A 25002-nucleotide genomic window follows, 5' to 3' on the forward strand; every position below is an offset into this window, starting at 1 on the left:
GACTGGATTCTGAAGTCTAACAAAGCTAAATCCAAAGGCAAACCAACAATATCTGAAAAGGCAGCTCAACCCCTCCTATTTCAAAAACTCATGAGATAAAAAGGTAATGATATTGGAGAGTAGAGATTGGAAATTCAGCTGACTTAAATATAAAGCTGAAGTCCAGCTGCAATTCAACTCAAATCTGGAAGGAATCTGAGAGGGGCGCCTGGGTGGCTCAGTGGGTTGGGCCGCTGCCTTCGGCTCAGGTCATGATCCCAGGGTCCTGGGACCAGGTCCTGTGTCGGGCTCTCTGCTCAGCAGGGAGCCTGCTTCCCTCTCTGTCTCTCTCTGCCTGCCTCTCCATCTACTTGTGATCTCTGTCTGTCAAATAAATAAATAAAGTCTTTAAAAAAAATAGAAGGAATCTGAGAAATTCTTTCCTGTCACAAAATATAGGACTCAGATTTTGCATTCCATTTCTGATGTGTATGTGTTTTTTCCCTACACAAAGCAATTTTCCAACACCTGCTAGCTATCTTACAATTCAACTCAATTCTGACACTATCTACCTGCAAATAGCTTCCTGTAAGTTAAGGGCACAGTCCTACAAGAATGCCTTCCACTCCCACTTCAGACACCAATTGGAAGTTCAGATTTGTCACTTCTGACTTACCAGATATAAATCAGAGGTTCCAACAATCCCTTCTTTGGGTTTGGCTAGTTTGCTAGAGCGGCTCACAGAACTCAGAGAAACATTTTACTTAGTAGATTACCAGTTTATTATGAAAGGATATAATTCTGCAACAGCCAGATTAAAGAGACACATAGTGCAAAAGACATAGGGGAAGGGGCACATAGCTTCCATGCCTTCTCTGGGCACTCCACAATTCTAGAACCTCCATGTGTTCACCAACCCAAAAGCTCTCTCTGAACTCTGTTGATTTTAGGTATTTAAGAAGGATTTGTTACATAAGCATGATTGATTAAATCTTGGCCATTTGTTATTGAAGTCAATATTTAGTTCTTCCAAAAAAAAAAAAAAAAATTTTAGTTCTTTTCCCCTCCCCAAAGGGGAGAAGTGAGACTGAAACTTCCAACCCTCTAATCACATAGTTGGATCCTCTGGTGACTAACCTTCATCCTTAGGTTACCCAGAAAGTTTATAAAAGTCACCTAACATAGCAAAAGATACATTTATTGTTTCCATCATAGGAAATCCTAAGGGTTTTGGGAGATCTGTGCCAGGAATGGGACAAAGACCAAATATATGTATTTATTATTCTAAATCACAATACTGCCAAGGACAGACTTGTATTCTCTGGAATAAAGTAATATTATGTTATAATGTGCAATTTTTTTAAAAATTTCTTTTCAGTGTTCCAGAATTCATTGTTTATGTACCACACCCAGTGCTCCATGCCCTCCATAATACCCACCACCAGGCTCACCCAACCCCCCCCCCGCCACTCCTCCCCTCCAAAACCCTCAGTTTGTTTCTCAGAGTCCATAGTCTCTCAGGGTTTGTCTCCCCCTCCAATTTCCCCCAACTCACTTCTCTCCATCTCCCCATGTCCTCGGTGTTACTCCTTATGCTCAACAAGTAAGCAAACCCATACGATAATTGACTTTCTCTGCTTGAATTATTTCACTCAGCATAATCTCTTCCAGTCCCATCCATGTTGATACAAAAGTTGGGTATTCATCCTTTCTGATGGAGGCATAATACTCCACTGTATATATGGACCATATCTTCTTTATCCATTTGTCCATTGAAGGACACCTTGGCTCTTTCCACAGTTTGGCAACTACTGCCATTGCTGGTATGAACACTGGGGTACAGAATGCCCTTCTTTTCACTACATCTGTATCTTTGGGGTAAGTACCAAATAGTTGTGCAATGTTCTTTTATAGACATCTAGAATAAACTCTCAAAACGTAAAGACATTTAACTAAGTGTGATACATACAAAAAAAAATGTCATAATTGAGGAAAAACAGCCAAGTACTTTGAAATAATTACAGGTGTGTTGAGGAATTTGCAGGACTAGATGGCATACATGGCAAAGAAAATAGGTATTTCAGGAAAGAAATGGGAAATTTAAAAAAAAAACAACTTTAGAACTGTAAAATACAAATTCTGACAAAACATTATTCTGACAAAAGATTAATAAACTTGACAGGTCACTAAAAATTAGAGAATGAACAAAAGAAGGCAAAAATTAAGGGTACTTACCCTTGAAAAGGGAATGATACTAGGTGAGACCCACATCTATATGGCTTTCTCTGAGAGCACTTCCAGAATGCACAGCACAGAGCAGACCAATCTCAACCAGAAAGCTGAAGTCTCATTGACCTTGGACTTCAGATATTAAACTCTTCTTGGATTTTTGATTCCTAACCTATGCATGTGTACGGTAAGATATCAAAGATCCAAGGAATAGCACAACAGCTGGTAGTCAAAAAAACTGAACAAAGATTCTGAAAGATACTCCTGAAGAGAAAGTGATAAGTTGGAGGCCCATTTGGTTAGACTCAAGAAAAAAAAAAAAAAAGGAAATTAAACCAAAAGAAAGTTGAGGCTAAATAATGAGAACAATTAAGGCATAAGGCGATAAAAGGGATAAAACATTTTATGAGTACGACATAACCCTGATAACAAATTTATAGGGGACTGCAAGAAAAGAAAATTACAGAAAAAAATCCCTCATTAGATGGACCCCAAATTCCCTAATGATATCAAGTATTTAAGTAAATCAAATTTACGAGAGGATTTATCTCATAAATGCAGGGTTGACTCAACATTTGAAAATCAAATAATGTAATCACATATTAACAACAGAAGGGACAAAAACCATCTAATCATCTTAATAGATGTGGAAGTATATTTGAAAAAAATCCAACAACCATTCATGATTAAAAACTCTCAACAAACTAGGAATAGAAAAATACTTTCTCAACCTAATAAAAAAAAACCTGTAAAAAAATGCCATACTTAATGGTAGATCAAATGCTTTTACTTCTAAGGTCAGGAACAAGGTAAACCTATTTGCTCCCAACACTTCTGCAATATTATACTGGAGGTTCTAGCCAGTGCAATAAAGAGGAAAAAGAAAAGGCATAAAGATTGGAAAATAAGTAAAAACTGTCTTTATTCATAAGTGACATAATTGTGTATGTTGAAAATATAAAGGAATCTCAAACTACTAAAACAAATAAGTGAATTTAATAAGTTCATAAGATTCAAGGTCAATATAAAAAGTATTTCTATATTAGAGCAGCATCCTGAAAAATTTTAAATAAGCAAATATAATAAAGTGGTATTTATAGGATAAAACTAGGTGGTGGGTTCATTGTAAAATTCTTTCAACTTTCCTGTATGATTGAAATTTATTTTTTGATTGAAATTTTTATAATAAAATACTAGAAGCCAAAGATCATAAAATATAACATTGAAAATATTAACATAGGGATGCATTTAATACAAGATATACAAGATCTTTACACTGACAACTATAAAGTTGCTCAGAGCAACTATAAAGCATTATTCAGAGAGAATAAATATCAAAATGAAAAGATATACCATATTTATGAAGTAGAAGATTCCATGTGGATGCCAGTTCTTTCCAAATGACATACAAAATCAGCAGAACCCAAATTAATTCCAGCAGGCATTTTGTCAATGACAGGCTGATTCTAAAATTTTTATGAATATGCAAAAGACCTGGAATAATCAAAGTAATCTCGAAGGACAGTATTAGAGGACTTCATTACCTCATTTCAAGACTTTCTATAAAGCCACACTAATCAAGATTAGTGTGGTACTGGCAAAAAGACAAACAGATTAATGAAACAGAGGAGTTCAGAAATAGACTTATAGATTGATTTTTTAAAACTAAAATGCCAAAAAAGTTAATGGAGAAAGAACTGTTTTTAAACAAATGGTGCTAGAACTGGATTATTTAAATTATATGACATTCTGGAAAAGGCAAAACCAGAGAAAGTAAAAAGGTCAGGGCTGGAGGGATAGAAGAATGAATAGATGGAACAGTAAGGGATTTTTAGGGCAGTAAAGCTACTCTATAGGACACTATAGTGGTAGGTACAAGTCATTATACACTTGTCAAAAACCACAGAATGTGTAACACCAAAAGTTAATCCTAATGTAAAGAATGGACTTTGGGTGAGAATGTGTTAATAATGTAGGTTCACTGACTATAATAAATATATAAGTAAATGTATAGCTCTGGTACAAGATGTTGATAGTATGGGAGGATGTGCAAGGAGAGCGGGTATATGGGAAATCTCTACCTTCCTCAGTGAATTTTGCTGTGAACCCAGAACTGTCCCCCCAAATAAAGTGCATTTCTAAAAAAGAAACACATTGTTGACATACACAACAACCATTTCAAGATCTTTATGCTGATGAAAAAGAAACCAGACTTAAAAGGATTCATGGTATATGATTCCATTTATATAAAATTAACAATAAGCAAAACTAATGTATATTGATGTAAACTGGAGCAGTGGCTGCCTCTGGGTAGGGCATCATGCCAAAGGGGCAAGAGGCAGCTTTGTAGGGTAATGGAAATGTTCTATAGCTTTTTTGGTTACAGAGGTATCCACATTTGTCAAAACTTATCAAACTACAGCTGTAAGATCTGTACATTTTACTATATATGTTATATCTCAATTCTAAAAAGTAAATTTTAATTTTTATTTATTTATAAGATTTTATTTATGAATTTGAAGAGAAAAAGAGCAAGCACAAGCAGGGGAAGGGTAGAGGGAGAAGCAGACACCTTGCTGAGTGGGGAGCCTAATGTGGCACTCGAACCTAGGACTCTGGGATCATGACCTGAGTCAAAGGCAGACACTTAACGGACTGAGCCACGTTAAGTGCCCTAAAAAGTAAATTTTTAGAAAATTCAACATAATTAGGGGCACCTGCCTGGCTCAGAAGAGCCAGAAGAGCATGCAACTCTTAATCTCAGGGTTGTGAGTTCAAGCCCCACAATGGGTGTAGAGATTACTAAAAAATAAATTTAAAAAATTCGGCACAATTACAAACCATTTACACACCTATTAAAGTGGCAAAATAAAACAAGAAACTGACAATATGGAGACCTGATGTGAATGCAGAACAACTGGAATTTTCATACTTTGTTGGTGGGAATATAGAATGGTATAACCACTTTGGAAAAAGGTTTTCTATAATATTAAACAAATACTTATCATGGCCTACCAAGCCCAGTCCCAGGCATTTACCCAAGAGGAAGTAAAATTATGTTCACATGAAAACCTGACACAAATGTTTACAGCAGCTCTATTCATGAGGGCCCAAACCAAGAGCCCATCCACATGTCCATGACTTGGTCTATGAATAAATAATACCAATTCATACAACACAATACTGTTCAGCAATGAGAAGACATAAATTAACAACCTGGATGAATCTCAAAAGCAGTGTTATGTTAACCCATCCTCAAATGGCTACACAGAAATATATGGTTTATTTTATATGATATTCTGGAAGAGACAACACCACAGGACAGAGAACAGATTAAGTTGTTGCCAGGGGCTGGGGGAAGACTGACACAAGGGCATGTGAGAACTTCTGGAGATTATAAAACTTCTCTATTTTGACTGGAATAATGGGTACATAAGGATTCACAGAGCTGCATATCTACAAAGATTAACTTTAACCCAAGTTTTACCTCAATAAACTTGACTTTAAGGTAGAAAGTAGAGGAACCTGTCTGGCTCAGTTAGTAGAGCATGTGACTCTTGATCTTGGAGTTTTAAGTGAGCCCCATGTTGGGTATAGAGATTATTAAAAATAAAAGTTTAAAAAATAGAAAAAATAAAAAGAGAAAGTCAATTTACAAACCAGTAAATGGAAAACTTAATTCAAACTGAAGTACTAACTAACTCAATGCAAAGAATCTGACCTGATTTGTAAAAGCGAACAAACAAAAACAAGAGCATTGTCACAAGAAAAACTCTTCCCCAAAACTACTGCCTGGGAAAAGGAAAGGGGCTTACTACCGCAAACACTGATAAAGCAGTGGAGCACAAAGTCTGAAGTTTTGGAGGTTTTGCCTGGTAGGTTTGGCAGTGGGAAAGGAGGGTGGAAGCCTGGGAGCAGGCAGTGTGGTCTCAGGATCCCCAGAGTCCCACAGGAAGAAACAATTTTCCTGCTTAGAGTGCATTTGGGAGAGGGGACACAATTGCTCTGGGGACAAAAGACCTCATAAGCACTACTGAGCTGCCCTGTTCCCTTGCATAGGGACAAAGACACTAGGTGAGGGCAGCAAACCACGGTGCTGTCTTTTTGCTGATCTTTACCATAAACTCCAAACTGCTGTACTATCAAACTACTGACTTCTGGGACAAACTGGCAAATGGCAAAAGCGTGGGGAGACCCCCACCCAAAGAATCAACATTGCGCCTCAGGGATCTCTAAAATTTGGAGTTTTGAAACTCAGTCCGTGCCTGAGATAAAACACAGGAGTACTGTACCACCTAGCAGGCAGGGTGAAGGCAGGGATCTGAAGGAAGCTGGGGACACAAGAAAGGTGACTGATCTTTTGTGAGAGTTTCCTGAAGAGTAGTGGGTATGAACTCAGGGATCAAGAGAAGATGGCAACCCCATTCCCCCTACTGCCCTCCAACCCCCACCCATCAGCACTGAATTAGTATTTTTAAATAGTCACTTTGAATGTAAAATGGACTAAATGCTCCAATCAAAAGACATAGAGTATTAGAAGGAATAAAAAACAAGACCGTCTATATGCTGCCTACAAGAGACTCATTTTAGACCTAAAGATACCTATGGATTTAAGGTGAGGGGGTGGAGAACCATTTATCGTTACTGGATATCAAAAGAAAGCCAGAGTAGCCATGTTTATAACAGACTACATTTTTTTTTATTTTTTAAAGATTTTATTCATTTGACACAGAGAGGGAACACAAGCAGGGGGAGTAGGAGAGGGAGAAGCAGGTCTCGGGCTGAGCAGGGAGCCCAATGTTGGGCTCAATCCCAGGACCCTAGGATCATGACCTGAGCCAAAGGCAGATGCTTAATGACTGAGCCACCCAGGTGCCCCCAGACTACATTTTAAACCAAAGACTATAATAAGAGATGAAGAAGGGTACTATATTATAATTAAGGGGTCTATCAAACAAGTATATCTAATAATTGTAAATATTTATGCCCCCAACTTGGGAGCATCCAAACGTATAAATCAATTAATAACAAACATAAATTACTCACTGATAATACAGTGATAACAGAGGATTTTAACACCCCACTCACAGCAATAGACAGATCACCTAGGCAGAAAATCAACAAGGACAATGGCTTTGAGTGATACTGAACGAGATGGTCCTAACAGATATATTCAGAACATTTCATCCTAAAGCAGAGGAAAACACATTCTTTTCAAGTGCACATGGAACATTCTCCAGAACAGATCACATACTGGGTCATAAATCAGGACTCCACAAGTATAAAAAGATCAAGATTATACCACGCATATTTTCAGATCACAACACTATGAAAGTTGAGGTCAACCACAAGAAAAAATTTGAAAAGACTACAAATGCATGAAGATGAAAGAACATCATACTAATGAAAGAATGGGTAAAACAGGAAATAAAAGAAATGAAAAAAGAAAAACACATGGAAGCAAATCAGAATGAAAACATGACAGTCCAAAACCTTTGCAATGCAGCAAAGGTGGACCTAAGAGGTAAGTATATTGTAATACAGGCCTTCCTCAAGAGGCAAGAAGAGTCTCAAACGCTACCTAAACTTACACCTTAAGGAGCTATAAAAAGAACAGCAAATAAAGCCTAAAGCCAGGAGAAGGAAAATAATATAGAACAGAAATAATGATATAGAAGGCTGCCTAGGTGGCACAGTCAGTTAAATGTTCGACACCTGGTTTAGGCAAAGATTGTGATCTTGGGATTTTGAGATTGAGCGCTGCATTGGGATTTGTGCTCAGTGTCCAGTCTGCTTAAGACTCTCTTTTCCTCACTCTCTGCCCCTGCCCACTGTGCTTTCTCTCTAAAATAAATAAATAAATAAATGTTAAAAAAAAAATAGAAACAACAAACACCAATAAAACAGATCAATGAAACTATGAGCTGGTCAGGATGGGTAAAATCACAACTCAGGAAAGAACAGATGTTGGCAAGAATGTGGAAAAAGGGGAATCCTCTTACATTGTTGGTGTGAATGCAAATTGGTGCAGTCACTCTGAAAAACAGTATGGAGGTTCCTCAAAAAGTTAAAATAGATCTACCCTATGACTCAGCAATTGCACCACTACATATTTATCTAAAGGGTACAGACATGGTGATTCAAAGGGGGCACATGCACCCCAATGTTTACAGCAATATCCACAATAGCCAAAATATGGAAAGAGCACAAATGTCCATCAATAGATGAATGAATAAAGATGTGATATATATGGAGAGAGTGGTATATACTCAGCCATCAAAAGGAATGAAATCTTGCCATTTTCAATGACATGTGGATGGAACTAGAGGGTATTATGCTAAGGGACATAAGTCAGTCAGAGAAAGACAAATACCATATGATTTCATTCCTACGTGGAATTTAAGAAACAAAACAGATGAACATAGGGGGGAAGGGAAGGAAAAATAAAACAAAATCAGAGAGGGATCATAAGAGACTCTTATCTATAGGGAACAAATTGAGGGTTGCTGGAAGGGAGGTGGGTTTTAGGGATGGATAACTGGGTGATGGGAATTAAGGAAAGCGCTTGAAGTAGAGCTGTCGGTGATGAATCACTAAATTCTACCCCTGAAATTAATAATAGAGTACATGTTAACCTACTTGAATTTAAGTAAGACCTAAAAAAAAAAAAACCAGAAACAAAGAAAAACTATACAAAAGTTTCTGTGGCCAAGCAAAAGGAGAATAGAATCTAAAATGCTTTCTATAAGGCTGCATTTCCAAATATGACATAATTCACACTTAAATACACATAAATGTATTTTACAGTAGGACATATAAGTATAAACAGCTTATATACATTTTGCTTTATTGATATAATTTTATACACATAAGCTTATATACTATCCAATAATCTCCAAAGAAAACACCTATAAATGTACTTGTCTAGACAATATAGACAACTTTTTAAAATGAACCAAAATAGAGATTCTGATTTCTCAGCTGCATGTGGTGGAATTATTTATGTATCAAGATCAAATCTTAGGTATTTACTACATTAAAGAGATTTAACTTTGTTCCATGCCAGCCATGAGTGACAGTGCGAGAGACTCCACTGTGGAAAGAATAAAGATAAGGTTAAAAAATAGGTTTAAATATTTGAAAATAAGGCTTCAATAATTTCAGAACTGGAAGTATTTGACTATCCAATTTTTAATTATTTTAAATGTAAATAAAGATGATAATTGGCTTATTAAATACAAATTGAAAAAGTAGCATTTATTTCGTATTTCAAATTAATGTTGAAAACAAAACACCTGGCATTTCACTGAACAAATCACAGTTGTCCCCTATGTTATAGAATCTGGAGTCAGTTCATAACAAAATGCTATGTTCTAACCTATGAATGGATCCTCTTTGCGTAACAATCACCCAGAGCAAAAATGGGCGAGTAAGTCAGTGCTTCCTCTAACATTTTTCTAACAGAATTTTTTAAAATGTTCAGCTATTCTTAACTAGTACATCATGATTAGAATATGCAGAAAAAGGAGAGATTAACCCTGCATGCTTAAAAAAAAAAAAAAAAAAAAGGCCGTGCAAAGAGAGATTACTTAGTCTTCTGTTTTTACAAATGAAACAGCTCTCTCCTCCCTGTGACTCAATCCACAGACTTGTCTCCTCACATGGTATTTTGAACACCTGTACTTTCCTGGAGTTTTTGAAATCGCCAAAACAAAACAAAACAAAAACCTCAATGCTTATTTTTTGAAAAGAAATAATTATAAAATCTATGTGTAATAGTAAAATATGACTGAGATCTAGTCTGCCATCTGCTTTACTTAGTAATAGTTCTAGTTTCAGCCCCACATCTCAGCTCTCTGCTCAGTGGGGAGCCTGCTTCCCTTCCTCTCTCTTGCCTGCCTCTCTGCCTACTTGTGATCTCTGTCTGTCAAATAAATAAATAAATAAAATCTTAAAAAAAAAAAAACAAAACCAGTTCTAGAAATCCACTAGTGTAACATATCATATACTAAAAAGTAGTATCTTTAGTCCCCCCGTTTTACATCCGATATTCACTCACCACGTTGTGATTCTGAAAAAACAAGTCGAAGCATGGCACAACTGCTGAGGGATTTTTTTTTATGTTGGAAATGGTGAAATTTTCTAATTCTTCATGAGATTAGTACCAAAATAGTAACATTAGCTTTAGGTACAAGAAAATATAAAAGCGGTTAATAATTTAACATGGTATACTCACGATGGGGAAAGGATCCTCTACAGACAGCTTTGTTTAAAATGGTTACAAGAAACATATGGCAGTTTTTAAAATCGGACTCCATTTTCTCTATAGATTCCATTCTAGGAAAGAAAGTAAACTGCAATTTAGTAAGTATATAAAGGGTTAAGGGTAGGCTACAAAATGCCTTTGGATTAATTTCAAATGTACTTCAGTTTAATTTCCTAAGTCTAAAGATTATGAAATATAAAATTTCCTCCCCCACTTTAAAATATAAATTTTCCAAATATTTGAAGACAAAAGTCATTATGACATATAACTATGCTCTTTTTGGGTGGTACTGAGTTCTGAAGCTGGGATGACTGGGGAGGTTCCGTTTTCCATTACACATTTCTGTGTTTTTCATTTGCATATCTTCTTTATGAAACAACAAATACATTAAAGATATAAAACCCTACATTTTAAAGTTATTAAAAAATGGGAAGGAAAAATCAAGTAAGACGAAATCAGAGAAGGAGACAAACCATCAGAGACTCTTAACTATAGGGAACAAACAGAATTGCTGGGGGGGCGGGGGGGAGGATAGGGTAATTGGGTGATGGGCATTAAGGAGGCTGCATGATGAAATGAGTACTGGGTGTTATATGCAACTAATGAATTACTGAACTCTAACTGAAACTAATGATACACTATATGTTAACAAATTGAATTTAAATAAAATTTATAAAAAATAAAATCTTTAAAAAAACAAAAACTTTATTATGGACAATATGGAACGTACATAGGAGAGAGTGCAGAGGACACTCACATACCCACATCCAGCCTCAGCAGTCATCTACTGCAAAGAGGCTCTGTGCATAGCCCATATCTACCACATTTAGAAACAAATTTGAGACCTCATAGCCCTTTGGTCATAAATATTTCAGTGTGTATACATTAAAGATACAGACTCCTTTTAAAACAGCCACAATACAATGAATACTGTTATGCTGAAAAGATATTAAAAAAAAAACACCATAATACCGTTTGCTTGAAAATATTTAACAATGATTTTTTAATATCACCAAATAACCAGTGTTCAAAATTCACATTGCTTTTGAAATTTTTTACTCTTCTACTCTACATCTGAATCAGGATCAATTAATTTCCATAAACACTATAATGGCTCATAATGCTTCTAAAGTCTTCCTCACTCTGTGGTGTTGTTCTCACAATTTACTTTTTGAAGAAACTGAAACAATTCAATTTTAGCCAAGCAAATGCAGCAGTGTTATTATTTCCACCTCTATGTCCCAGTGATATGGAAAGAAAAATGTGTTTTACATACTTTGAGACAGCCATAACAAAGCAAGTAAGAATTTTATTTTCATCCTGCAATTAAGAATTCTAAACTACACTTAGTTTCCTTATTCAGAGCATTCTGAAACAGCATAGATTAAGGTTTTAATTTTTTTTTTAAAGATTTTATTTATTTGTCAGAGAGAGAGTGAGCGAGAGCGAGCACAGGCAGACAGAGTGGAAGGCAGAGTCAGAGGGAGAAGCAGGCTCCCTGCGGAGCAAGGAGCCCGATGGGGGACTCGATCCCAGGACGCTGGATCATGACCTGAGCCGAAGGCAGCTGCTTAACCAACTGAGCCACCCAGGCATCCCAAGGTTTTAATTTTGATTAGCACTATCATGAATTCTTACCTCCTTACTGACATGTACAAGCTATTATTCCAACAGTCTGGTCAATCAGACTTGCACTTTCATTTTAGGGAAGTAACAGAGGAATTATCATGAATTTTATGAACAAGACAGGGACAAACTACTGAACTGTACATTAACAGTAGAGGATGGCACTTTAGATATGAAAAGCAAGCTCCTGGCTCCACAACTGTCTTCTGACTTTATGGCATCTGTCTTTCTGTATGATTCTGGACAATACTCTATCAAGACATCCAGAATTCGCTTTAAAATAATTCAGCAAGTTATGAATGGAGTTGGGCACCTAGAGTTTGTTAGGCAGTTTGCTCTAATTGTGTATGTTTCAAAGTATTCATAATTAACAAAACTTTTACAAGTAAACATGAATGCAATCTAAGAATATCTACTTGTTCCAATTAAAATTTTCAGATAATTGTTTTACAACTCATAAAAAAAACTGCACACTTTTGATGCTGCCTAGTTAAAATGAAAAAGTTCAACTCTTACTTTCGTATATGTAATATATGATATGTGATATGTGACATGGGATATGTGTAATATATTGCACCAAGATGTAAAAAGACTCCCAGAATGTAATTTACAAAAAAGTTTTGAGAATAAAGCCAGTTTAAAAAATTTTTTAAATTTAAATTCAATTTAATTAACATATCCTGTATTATTAGTTTCTGTGGTAGAATCAGTGATTCCTCAATTGCATTCAACATCCACTGCTCTTAACTTCAAGTCCTTTCCTTAATGTCCATCACCTAGTTACCCCATCCATAAACCCACCTCTCCACCAGCCACCCTCAGTTTGTTCCCTATAGTTGTTCGTTATGGTTTGTCTCCCTCTTTTGCTCTTTTTATTTTGCTTAGCATGATACCCTCTAGTTCCATCCATATGTTGTTGCAAATGGCAAGATTTCATTCTTTTTGATGTTTGAGTAATATACCATTCTGTGTGTGTGTGTGTATGTGTATACACCACATCTTCTTTGCTCATTTATCTGTTGATGGACATCTCGGCTCTTTCCATATTTTGGCTATTGTGGACATTGCTAGTATGAACATGGGGGTGCAGGTGTCCTTTTAAATCACTATGTCTGTACCCTTTGGATAAATATGTAGTGGTACAACTGCTGGGCTGTAGGGTGGCTCTGGGCTGTAGGGTAGCTCTATTTTAACTTTTTTTTTTTTTTAAAGATTTTATTTATTTGAAAGAGATCACAAGTAGGCGGAGAGACAGCAGAGAGAGAGGAGGAAGCAGGCTCCCCACTGAGCAGAAAGCCCGATGCAGAGCTCGATCCCAGGACCCTGAGATCATGACCTGAGCCGAAGGCAGTGGCTTAACACACCGAGCCATCCAGGCACCCCTATTTTAACTTTTCGAGGAACTTCCATACTGTTTTCCAGAGTGACTGCACCATTTACATTCCCACCAACAATGTAAGAGGATTCCCCTTTCTCCACATCCTTGCCAACATCTGTTCCTTCCTGACTGGTTAATTTTTAGCCATTCTGCCTGGTATGAGGTGGTATTTCATTGTGGTTTTGATTTCTATTTCCCTGATACTGAGTGATACTGAGCATTTTTTCCTGTGACTACTGGCCATTTGTATGTCTTCTTTGGAGAAATTTCTTTCATGTTTTCTGCACATTTCCTGACTGGGTTGTTTTTTGGGGGTGAATTTGGTAAGTTCTTCTTCTTCTTCTTTTTTTTTTGAAGATTTTATTTATTCATTTGACAGAGAGAGATTACAAGTAGGCAGAGAGGCAGGCAGAGAGAGAGGAGGAAGCAGGCTCCCCGCCGAGCAGAGAGCCCGATGCGGGACTCGATCCCAGGACCCTGAGATCATGACCTGAGCCGAAGGCAACGGCTCAACCCACTGAGCCACCCAGGCGCCCTTCTTCTTTTTTTTTTTTTAAATAAGATTTTATTTGTCAGAGACAGACTGAGAGAGTGAGAGAGCACAAGTAGGGGGAGTGGCAGGCAGTGGAGAAGCAGGGTCCTGGGATCCTGACCTGAGCTGAAGCCAGACACTTAAGGACCAAGGCACCCAGGTGTCCCTTTTAAGTTTGGATACTAGCCCTTTATCTGATGTCATTTGTGAATATCTTCTCCCATTCCATAGACTGCCTTTAGTTTTGCTGAAGTTTTGCTGTGCAGAAGCTTTTTATCTCGATGAACTCCCAATAGTTAATTTTTGCTTTTCTTTTCCCTGCCTTTGGAGATGTGTCTAGCAAGAAGTTGCTGCCTCTGTTCTCTTTTAGGAATTTAATGGATTCCTGTTTCACATTTAGGTCTTTCATTCATTTTGAGTTTATTTTTGTGTATGGGGTAAGAAAGTGGTCCAGTTTCATTCTGCATGTGGCTGTCCTATTTTCCCAATACCGTCTGTTGAAGAGACTGTCTTTTCTCCACTGGATATTCTTTCCTGCTTTGTTGATTAGTTGACCATGCAGTTGAGTGTCCATTTCTGGGTTATCTACTCTGTTCCATGATCTTTGTGTCTATTCTTATGGCAGTACCATATTGTCTTGATGATTACAGTTTGTAATACAGTGTGAAGTCTGGAACTGGGATGCCTCCAGCTCTGGCTTTCTTTTTCAACATTCCTTTGGCTACTCAGGGTCTTTTCTAGCTTTCATACAAATTTTAGGATTGTTTGCTACAGCTCTGTGAAAAATGCGAGTGGTGTTTTGGTAGGGATGATTGCTCTGGGTAGCAGACATTTTAAACAGTATTTGTTCTTCTAATACATAAGCATGGATTGTTTATCCATTTTTTCCTTAAGTGTTCTATAGTTTTCGGAGTACAGATCCTTTTCCTCCCTGATTAGGTTTATTCCTAAGTATCTTATGGTTTTTGGTGCAATTGTAAATGGGATCAATTCCTTGATTTTTCTTTCTTATGTCTCATTGTTGGTATACAGAAATGTGATCAACTTCTGTACATTGATTTTATATCGGCCACTTTGCTGAATTCCTATATGAGTCCTAACAGTTTCTGGGTGGAGTCTTTTAGGTTTTCAACATAGATTATCATGTCATCTGTGAGTGAAAGTTTGACTTCTTTGCCAATTTGGATACCTTTTATTTCTTTTTGTTTTCTGACTGTTGAGGCTAGAACTGCCAGTACAATGTTGAACAACAGTGGTGAGAATGGGCATCCCTGTTATGTTTCTGACCCTAGGGGACAAACTCTGAGTTTTTCCCCCTTGAGGATGACATTTGCTGTGGGTCTTCTGAATGTTGAGGAATGTTCCCTCTATCCATACTTTTTGAAGATTTTAATATAGAAAGGATGCTCTATTTTGTCAAATGCTTTTTCTGCATCAATTGAGAGAATCATGTTGTTGTCTTTTCTTTTATTAATGTGGTGCATGATCTTGATTGATTTGTGGATGTTGAACAACATCCACAGACCAGGAATAAATCCCACTTGGTCCTTTTGATGTATTGTTGACTTCTTTTTCTTATATTTTTTATTAATATATAATATATTATTTGTATGGTTAGATTCTATTAGCTAGTATCTTGGTGAGAATTTTTGCACCCATCTTCATCAGAGTTCATCAGATTGGTAATTCTCTTTTGGTGGGGTCTTTAGTTTTTGGGATCAAGGTAATGCTGGCCTCATAGAGTGAGTGTGGAAGTTTTCCTTTCATTTCTGTTTTTTCACACAGCTTCAGAAGAATAGGTATTAACTCTTTAAATTTTTGGTAGAATTCTGCTGGGAGGCTATCTGGCCCTGGACTCTTGCTTGTTGGGAGATTTTTGATTACTGCTTCAATTTCTTTGCTGGTTATGGGTCTATTCAGGTTTTCTATTTCTTCCTGTTTTAGTTTTGGTAATTATAGGTTTCTAGGAATGCATCCATTTCTTCCAGATGGCCCAATTTGTTGCCATATAGTTGTTCATAATATTCTCTTATAATCGTTCGGTTTTTTTCCAGTGTTGGTTCTGATTTCTCCTCTTTCATTCATGATTTTATTGCTTTGGGTCCTTTCTCTTTTCTTTTTGATCATCTGGCTAGTGGGTTATCAATCTTATTAATTCTTTGAAGGAAACAGCTACTAGTTTCATTGATTTATTATTTTTTTATTTCTATGTCATTGATTTCTGCTATAATTTTTATTTCTCATCTCCTGCTCATTAGGCTTTGCTACTCTTTTCCCAGATCCTTTAGGTGTAAGTCTAGGTTCTGAATTTGAAACTTTTCTTGCTACTTGAGGAAGGCTTGTATTGCTATATACTTCCCTCTTATAATCAGTTTTGCTGTATCTGAAGTGTTTTTGAACTGTCATGTTTTCATTTTCTTCCACATGTTTTTAAAATTCTTCTTAATTTCATGGTTGACCCATTCATTCCTTAGTAGGATGCTCTTTAACCTCCAAGTGTTTGTGTTCCTTCCAAATTTTCTCTGGTGATTAAATTCAAATTTTAAAGCACTATGGTCTGAAGTAGGCATGGCATAATCTCAGTCTTCTAGTACCAGCTGAGACCTGATTTGTGACCCAGTATGTCATCTATTCTGGAGAATGTTCCATGCGTACTTGAGAAGAATGTGTATTCTGTTGCTTTAGGATGAAATGCTCTGAATATATCTGTGAAGTCCATCTGGTCCATTATGTCTTTCAAAGCCCTTGTTTCCTTGCTGATTTTCTGCTTAGATGATCTGTCCATTGCTTTGAGTGGAGTGGCTTCCTTATTTTCCATCATTTTGTCTTCTGTATCACTAACTTCTCCTCTGCCTCATTCATCCTTGGCATTAGAGACTCCAGTTTTGACTGCATCCCAGTAATAGCATTTTTAGTTTTGGCCTGATTAAATTTTAGCTTTTATTTCTCCAGTAAGGGATTTTATAGTGTCTCCTATGGTTTTTTCAAGCCCAGCCAGTATCTTTTTAATCACTTCAAATTCTAGTTCAGACATCTTACTTATATCCATATTTAAATCCCTGGCATTGAGTGCTACCCCTGTTCTTTCTTTCATGCTGAATTTCTCCATCTGGTCATTATGTCCAGAAAAGAATAAAAGAAAGAGAAAAGACAACATACCAACAAGAACAACAGAAAAAAAAAATAACAAAATAAACCAGAAGAAAATAAAAACAAGACAAAATAAGAAAAAAAAAAAAAACCCACAAATAAACTGAATGAAACAAAATACTAGATCCTGGGTTTATTTTGGCCTGCTTATTAAAAGAAATGAGATTCCTAAATACAAAAGAAAGGAAAAAATATATATGAAAATAAAGTAAAATAAAAAAGTAAAATAAAAGTAAAGTAAGATAAAATATACAATGTATAAAAGTAAGTATATGTATATAAAACATACATGTAAAAGTTAAAATAATTGAAAAAATAAGAAAACAGCATAGAAAAAATAAAACTGAAAGACTAAAGAATAATAAACTGCAAATGTTATATATGGTTTTCCCCACAAGCTGAAGTTGTGCAGTTCTGTATGATCAGTGAATTTGGTGCTGGTTGGATGTTCCTGTTGGTCATCTTGGGGAGAGGCCAATTGTGCTGATTCTCAGGTGCCCTTGTGGTGGTGAAATTGCACTTCCCTTGCTAGGGGGCCAAGCTCAGTGTTAGCGGTTCTGGATTCCACTTTGTGGTGCTGTTTTGCTCCTTGAAGGGTTTCAGCACCAATGGGGGCAGGGGATGAAAATGGCGGTGCCCCACTCTCTAGCCCCAGAACTGAAAGTTTGTGCTGCCCACTCTTCAGTGAGCCGTCAAGAAAAGCAGTCATTCATAAGCCAGTTTTAAAAGGGAAACTGAAATGGTCAAAACGCAGAGGTTCCACAAGCTACATACTTACTTCCATGCTCCCAGACCTGCTTGCCAACCATCTGCAAACATGAGAGCCAAATTCAATACCTTCATGATGGCTTCTTTCACGAAACTGACCTAGAGATTAAAGCCACAGACAGAATATAGGCTCTGTAACTATGTTTGGACACTGACACCAACACTTTTATTTAATCTACATGAGTCACAGAAAAAGTTCATCAATGCAATGACAGCCTTCAATATAATATGAAAGGGTGCTGGTTGTGAATAAGTGCACCTGGAATCAGGCCACATGTCTAATGCACCTGTGATATAGGGAGTATTAGCAGCAGAGTCTGACCAACAGAGCAAGTGACTATTTCCTCGGCTGGCCATTTAAATGCACCAACAAAAGGGAGCAAGTAATCTAATGGCTATAAATTGACTTAATTCTGTATATTCTCACTAAGCTGGTTGCACTTCCTGACTAAAGCACTACTATTCCACAACTGCAGACACAATCTTCCAATTGAATCTAAGTGCAGTGCAGGGTGCAGATGACTGTAATACAGTTCATATCTGTTTCTCTTAGATATAATTTCTCGTAACATGGCACAAATTTGTAACTTAATTTGGTCATTCCTGATAGACTATTCTGCTTATTAAGTATAAAATTCTGAAGTGGAGAGACAATCTCCCTTGGCCAGCTTCATTCCTGCCTCATGGCCAAATCTGCAGACACCATCTCACGTACCTTTTCTCTCAGCAAACAACGATCATGGATGGTTGATAAGTATCTATAGTGAATCTTAATCAACTGATCTAAATCCTTGGCTTCCTCGACTTGATGTTGAAACTCCAGCCCTGTACTGTGAAGAATCTTGAAGAGAAAGATGAAAAGTTTATTAATCATCAGACTTCTATGAAGACGTGTACGCTAGACACAAAACTTTATATCAATCTCTTCTACTCCTCTCAAATTCTTTTTTCAATAATTACATCTGTAAAATTTACAAAATGCCTTCTTTAAAGGCTGACATTCTTATCTTAGAATAATGATGGGGGGCCAGTTCTTTAGGAAATCCATTCACAGAGTAAACAAATGCCTTACTCTGGACTAACAGACTGTTCCTGGTGGGAAGGGCCAAGTGTATCAAATCACATACAAAAAGCATTTTTAAAAAAAATTATCGGGTAAACTGAACTTATATGTTTTCAGAAGTTTCAATGTTTTTATAATAATCTTCTTTATAAGGAGCATAGACATAATTTAACTAGAAAATAAGAAGCAAAAACTTAAACTCCTACCATATACTCTCAATAATAAGGGTTTAAGGCTGTCTCTGAAAGCCAATGTATGGTAATCAGAAAGCACCTCTGCCATATGCATCACATCTAAAACACAGGCTTCAAAGGCTCACTTCTTCCAAATAAAACGAGTTTTAGAACTTGTATACAAATAAGTTTTTCTTTTTAAACCAATCATTTTAAATCCCAAATGTCTTCTTAGAATTCTGCTATTGTTCAATTATCTGAACTTCTCTTTCAGACCTCCTCTAGATCTGGTTTTAAGATGTATAAGAAAAGCAGTTTCATTTAGTTTGTAATGAGTTGTTTCTTGCTTGTAGGAAAAAAATGTATTTATATAATCTGGCTGCATCTTCCTCCTTACATACCACACTAGCCTGACTGTAACTGGCTGTTACTAAAATTTGAAGCCATTTTTTAGGGACAGATCTGTCACCACTGATAAAGTTTAAAAGACTATACTGCAAGTTCAGAAGGCAATTCCAGAAGAGGAGCTTTGGGTATGCCAATCCTAAGAGGCTGCTGGACAGGAGGGACAGGAGTCTCCAGATGCATGTGCTCTGGCATGTTTAAAAAAACATTTTCCGGGGTGCCTGGGTGGCTCAGTGGGTTAAAGCCTCTGCTTTGGCTCAGGTCAGGGTCCCAGGGTCCTGGGATCGAGCCCCACATCAGGCTCTCTGCTCGACGGGGAGCCTGCTTCCTCCTCTTTCTCTGCCTATCTCCTCTGCCTACTTGTAATCTCTGCCTGTCAAATAAATAAATAAAAATCTTTAAAAATTATTAAAAAAATTTTCCCCCACTATCATGTTATTTTATGATCAAATATTTTATATGCACTATTGTTACACTTACAGTCTATAAGTACTTTGTGGGCTCTTAAAAATATATCACAAGTAATTCAGACACAAACCCTGGTCATGATGTAGTTGTGTAAGCTGTTCACAAAGTGCATGAGCTTTACTCTCAAGAGGAACATACGATGAATTTGCTGTCTTATTGGTTCCTTTTGTGATCCAAACTGAGCAGCTGTGCCTTGTTCACATAAAAATCCTTCTCTGAGTTGTGGTTTTCCAGCAGTACTAGCTAGTTCTGTGCAAGATTGAAAGAGTAGAGTAAGTGAGAAGAACATCTACTCAAATGCACCTGTGCCACTGCACAGGGGTGGGACTTCTGATGTGGTCATCACCTGCAAAGGGTACTCTACAGGGGCATATTAAGGACCTACCTTCAGTGTCTCTGGAAGGTAAAGTAGTGAAAAGTTCCCCTTATCACTGTCATTAAAACCTAAATGCCAACTTAAGAAAAAAACAAACAAACAAAACCCAACTAAATGCCAAGTCCCAATACTCTGTCATTAATTTTTTTTTTCATAATTTAAGAATATTTATTCTGGCTAAATTCCTCACCAAGCTGTTATATTTCAGACTGACTGCAGTACAATTCCCTGGCATTTCATTCAGGGAGGTTAATTTTGACAACTGCAAAACTGTTGCTATAAATACTTGTCATCTGGGCACTTGTGTATACATAAAAAATGACCAAAGATTACCCATTTCTTTATTTCAGGGCTAAAATGCAACTATAATTTATCTGTTGAAAACAAATCTTACCACCAAATAGTAAAACATCCAGACTATATTTTGCCCATTTTATTTGCAATAAGAGAAGGAACACCTGATTATAAATTTTTTGACATTCCAAACTTATAACAATATCCACAGGCCATGGGATCTATAAAAACAAAAACAGAAAATTAGAGTAGAACGTAACCTACCTATTACTTGCATGGTGTAATTTAATAGAAAACAATATTCTTACAAAATGTATCAGCACATACCTTATAGCTCAGGGTCAGACCATCTAAGATATGAACAGGGAGTTTCTTCTTGGTTGTGTCCACATTTTCATAAGATATAGACAGACTAGACAAAGAAATTTCAGTTTTAGTTTGTGAAAGTACTAAGCTCAAATAAAAATACTCTTTAAAAAACCATCAGCATTTTAACATTTATATCATATTTCAAAGAAGACATATTTCATAAAAGGAATGCAAATATTCCAATTAAGGGTTTCTATCATGTATTCCAGAACAGAAATTTGGTTTTAGAAGTAAGTAAGAGGAGCAAAGTTGTTTTTTTCGAAGATGGCGGGGAAGTAGGAGGAGGCGCCTTTTCAACCTGTACCCCAAAGTGAGCTGATTACCTACCAAAGAACTCCGTTCACCCATGAAATCAGCCTGAGATCAGAATTATACGTCTGGATCTCTACAGGGGCAGAAGACGCCAGTGGGCAGGTAAAGCGGAGTGGGAACGGTAAACTGATAACGGAAGATAAACAAAAGGGGGAGGGAGCCACCAGAGGCGACCGGTTGGAAAGTAATACTCCCAATATGAGGGAGAGTGCCCTGCATCTGGGGACCAGCATTAACTTGGAGACTGGTTGAAAGCACTGCAAAAGAGCAAGGGATCGCGGGGGGGTAAATTGTGGGAATGGGGTGGCTAGGGACAGGGGCTTAAGTCCCAGGTCCGAGGACAGCCACCCCTGGCGCTGAGCCAGAGAGAGTGCAGTGGAGAAACCAGGTCTTGGTCCCTAAGCCACTAGCACACCGGAGGATGCATGGGGTCCGGCTCCTGTGAGGGGATGGGAGCCACGCCGATGGCAGAACACGGGAGCCCTGCTATAGAGCCTGGGATACTCACGCCCCACATCCTCCCCTGAAAGAGGTACAAAAGCTGGCACCCTTTGATACACACCATTGTTTCAGAGCCTAAGACGTGTACACCAAACTCTCCCCGCAGAGAGGTGCACGAAGGCCCACCCTGGTGCTTTCAGAGCCTGAGTTCTGCGCATGACCCACAGACTCCCCTGAAATTGGTGCGCAGCCGGGCACTCTTAGACCCAGAAAGACTGGGCACTCCCAGCCCAGGCCAGCAGGAAAATCTCAGTCGGTGATCACTGCATGGAACCTCTCTGGCGGTCTGGAGCTTCCCAGACAGCCGCCACTGCCATGGCTTTGGGTACAAGCAAAAGATCCTGCATCCCCAGGGACCGTGACTTGGAACCTGCTCTGCCAGCAGCCAAGGGGGAACTTATTTGGGCTCTGCAGCCAGACTGAGGCTTCTGAGAGGGAGGTCAGGGCGCACTTTGTTTTCCTCAAACTACAAAAACCATCAAAAGCGGTCAAGGTGAGAGAAAAAAAAAAGTGAACAAACATAAAAACCACCAGAGAACAAAAGCTGGAAAAAAATAGTTTCCTCAGAGCCACCCCCTTGAGGGGGGCGGGAGGACTTAACTCAGGGAACATCATTGACTGAAAACCCACGTGGCAGGCCCCTCCCCCAGAAAACAAAACAAGAAAGAAAAAAAAAAAAGAGAGAGAAAAGAAAAAAGGACTACAAAAGAACAAACACTACTTCATAGGAAAACTTTTATTTTTTACTCGTTCCCACTATTCTGGTTCATTTGTTTTTCTATATAGATAATTTTTTTAACCTATTTACCATCACAGTGAGATGTCCAGTACCTCAAATTCCATAATAGTCTTCTAACCTGAACTTTTTGATACATACACCTACGTTTTTCTTTTGCATTTCTATTTTTTGAATTCCTTTTTTAAAAATTTTAGTTCAGTATAGTCTAGTTTATTTATTTTTATTTTTATTTTCTAATATTCATATAGAATTAAACTTCAAAGTATTTCCCTTTCCCCAATCAATACTACCCCAATAGGTAAACCAATTTTTAATCGCCCTTTATCTTAGGAAAGTTGAGTCCTTTAACAAAGATATCAAGATACATCCAGAAAGAATAAAAAAAAACCTTCCTCGCCCACACTGAGAATGTATAACCACTCTCTCATCTTTTTCTTCCACCAGTGTTTCTGTGTTTTTGTGTTTGTCCTGATAGCATAAAAATCTTACACTTGGGGTTCTTTTGGACGAGGTTCTTCCTTTATTTGCACATATATATATATATATTTTTTCTCTTGTCATATACTTTTATAAGTCTTTTTGTTTGTCTACTTCATAAATCTTACCTTGGGGCCCATTTGGGCTGAACCTTCTCTTTCATCTTCACTTTCTTTCCTGTCTCTCTCTCTCTCTCTCTTTTTCTTTTCTTTTGTCTCTCATTTGGGTGGGGAATCCCGATTGCTCAGAAGTGTTCCAGGGTGCACCTTGACTGCACCACGGTCAATACATCCAGCTACATCTGTTCAGTCATCTCCCACCAAAATGACTAGGAGGAGGAAGGTCCAACAGAAGAAAAATACAGAGGATGGACCTTCTGCAACAGAGCTAATGGCTGTCAATATAGACAATATGTCGGAAAGAGAATTCAGGCTAACAATTATCCAGGAAATAGCTAGTTGGAGAAGGCCATGGATGACAAAAAGGAATTGATTAGGGCCGAGCTGAAAGAGATGAGAGATGATGTTGACAATGTTAGGGCGGAGCTTAAAGCTACCAGGGAGGAGGTTCACAATGCTCTCAATGAGTTCCAATATAATAAATTCTCTCAAAGCTAGGGTAACTGAGACAGAAGATAGAATTAGTGATCTGGAGGACAAACAGATAGAGAGAAAGGACCAGGAGGAAGCCTGGAACAAACAGCTTAGAAACCACGAAAACAGAATCAGGGAAATAAATGATGCCATGAAACGTTCCAACGTCAGAATTATTGGAATCCCTGAAGGAGAGGAGAAAGAAAGAAGTCTAGAAGATATAGTGGAGCAAGTTCTTCATGAAAATTTTCCCAAACTCGCAAATGGAACCAGCGTTCATGTACTAGAGGCCGAACAGTCTCCACCCAAGATTAAAGATCCCAAAAAAACATCAAGACACCTGATAGTCAAATTGAGGAATCATAATTATAGATATAATCTCTTGAAAGCTGCTAGGATAAAGAGGCTCCTTACTTAAAGAGGAAAGCCTATCAGAATAACGTCAGACCTGTCCACAGAGACCTGGCAAGCCAGAAAGGGCTGGCAAGATATATTCAGGGCACTAAATGAGAAGAACATGCAGCCAAAAATAATTGATCCAGCAAGAGTGATATTCAAAATGGATGGAGAGATAAAGAGTTTCGAAGACTAGCAAGGCTTAAAAGACTATGTAACCACCAAGCCGACACTGCAGGAAATATTAAGGGGGGGGGGTTCTATAAAAGAGGAAAAATCCTAAGAATAGCATTGAACAGAAATATAGAAATAATCTACAGAAAGAAAGACTTCAAAGGTAACACGATGTCAATAAAAACGTATCTATCAATAATCACTCCGAATATGAACGGCCTAAATGCACCCACAAAACGACACAGGGTTGCAGATTGGATCAAAAGACAGGACCCATCCATATGTTGTCTACGAGAGACCCATTTTGAACCTAAAGATACACCCAGACTGAAAGTGAAGGGATGGAGAAACATCTTTCATGCCAGTGGGCCTCAAAAGAAGGCTGGGGTAGCGATTCTCATATCAGATAAATTAGATTTTAAACTAAAGACTGTAGTCAGAGATACAGAAGGACACTACATCATTCTGAAAGGGACTATCCACCAAGATTATCTAACAATTGTAAATATCTATGTCCCCAATATGGGAGCAGCCAATTACATAAGAAAACTGTTAATCAAAATAAAGAGTGATATTGATATGAATACACTAATAGTAGGAAATCTTAACATGCCTCTCTCAGAAATAGATCATCGAAGCAGAAAATCAATAAAGAAACAAGAGCATTGAATGACACATTGGACCAGATGGACCTCAGATATATACAGAACATTCCACCCTAAAACAACAGAATA

The 25002-nt window shown here is 37.6% G+C and overlaps 1 protein-coding gene across 1 annotated transcript in view; it reads right to left on the reverse strand.

Annotated features, from left to right (window-relative positions):
* Nucleotides 1-747: 747 nt before the first annotated feature.
* TUBGCP5 (tubulin gamma complex component 5) overlaps nucleotides 748-25002 on the reverse strand; it is a 109726-nt gene continuing 85471 nt past the window's right edge. Inside the window, exons 15-22 of the mRNA XM_059372063.1 lie at nucleotides 23234-23343; nucleotides 21035-21119; nucleotides 20808-20928; nucleotides 20108-20286; nucleotides 18644-18769; nucleotides 17939-18027; nucleotides 10445-10545; nucleotides 748-9301 (exon numbers count right to left, since the gene is read on the reverse strand). Of these exons, the coding sequence (XP_059228046.1) occupies nucleotides 9255-9301; nucleotides 10445-10545; nucleotides 17939-18027; nucleotides 18644-18769; nucleotides 20108-20286; nucleotides 20808-20928; nucleotides 21035-21119; nucleotides 23234-23343 (858 nt within the window). The 3' untranslated portion in view covers nucleotides 748-9254. The remainder of the gene's footprint in view (nucleotides 9302-10444; nucleotides 10546-17938; nucleotides 18028-18643; nucleotides 18770-20107; nucleotides 20287-20807; nucleotides 20929-21034; nucleotides 21120-23233; nucleotides 23344-25002) is intronic.

This window comes from Mustela nigripes, chromosome 13 (assembly GCF_022355385.1).
Source record: "Mustela nigripes isolate SB6536 chromosome 13, MUSNIG.SB6536, whole genome shotgun sequence".
Lineage (NCBI taxonomy): Eukaryota > Metazoa > Chordata > Mammalia > Carnivora > Mustelidae > Mustela > Mustela nigripes.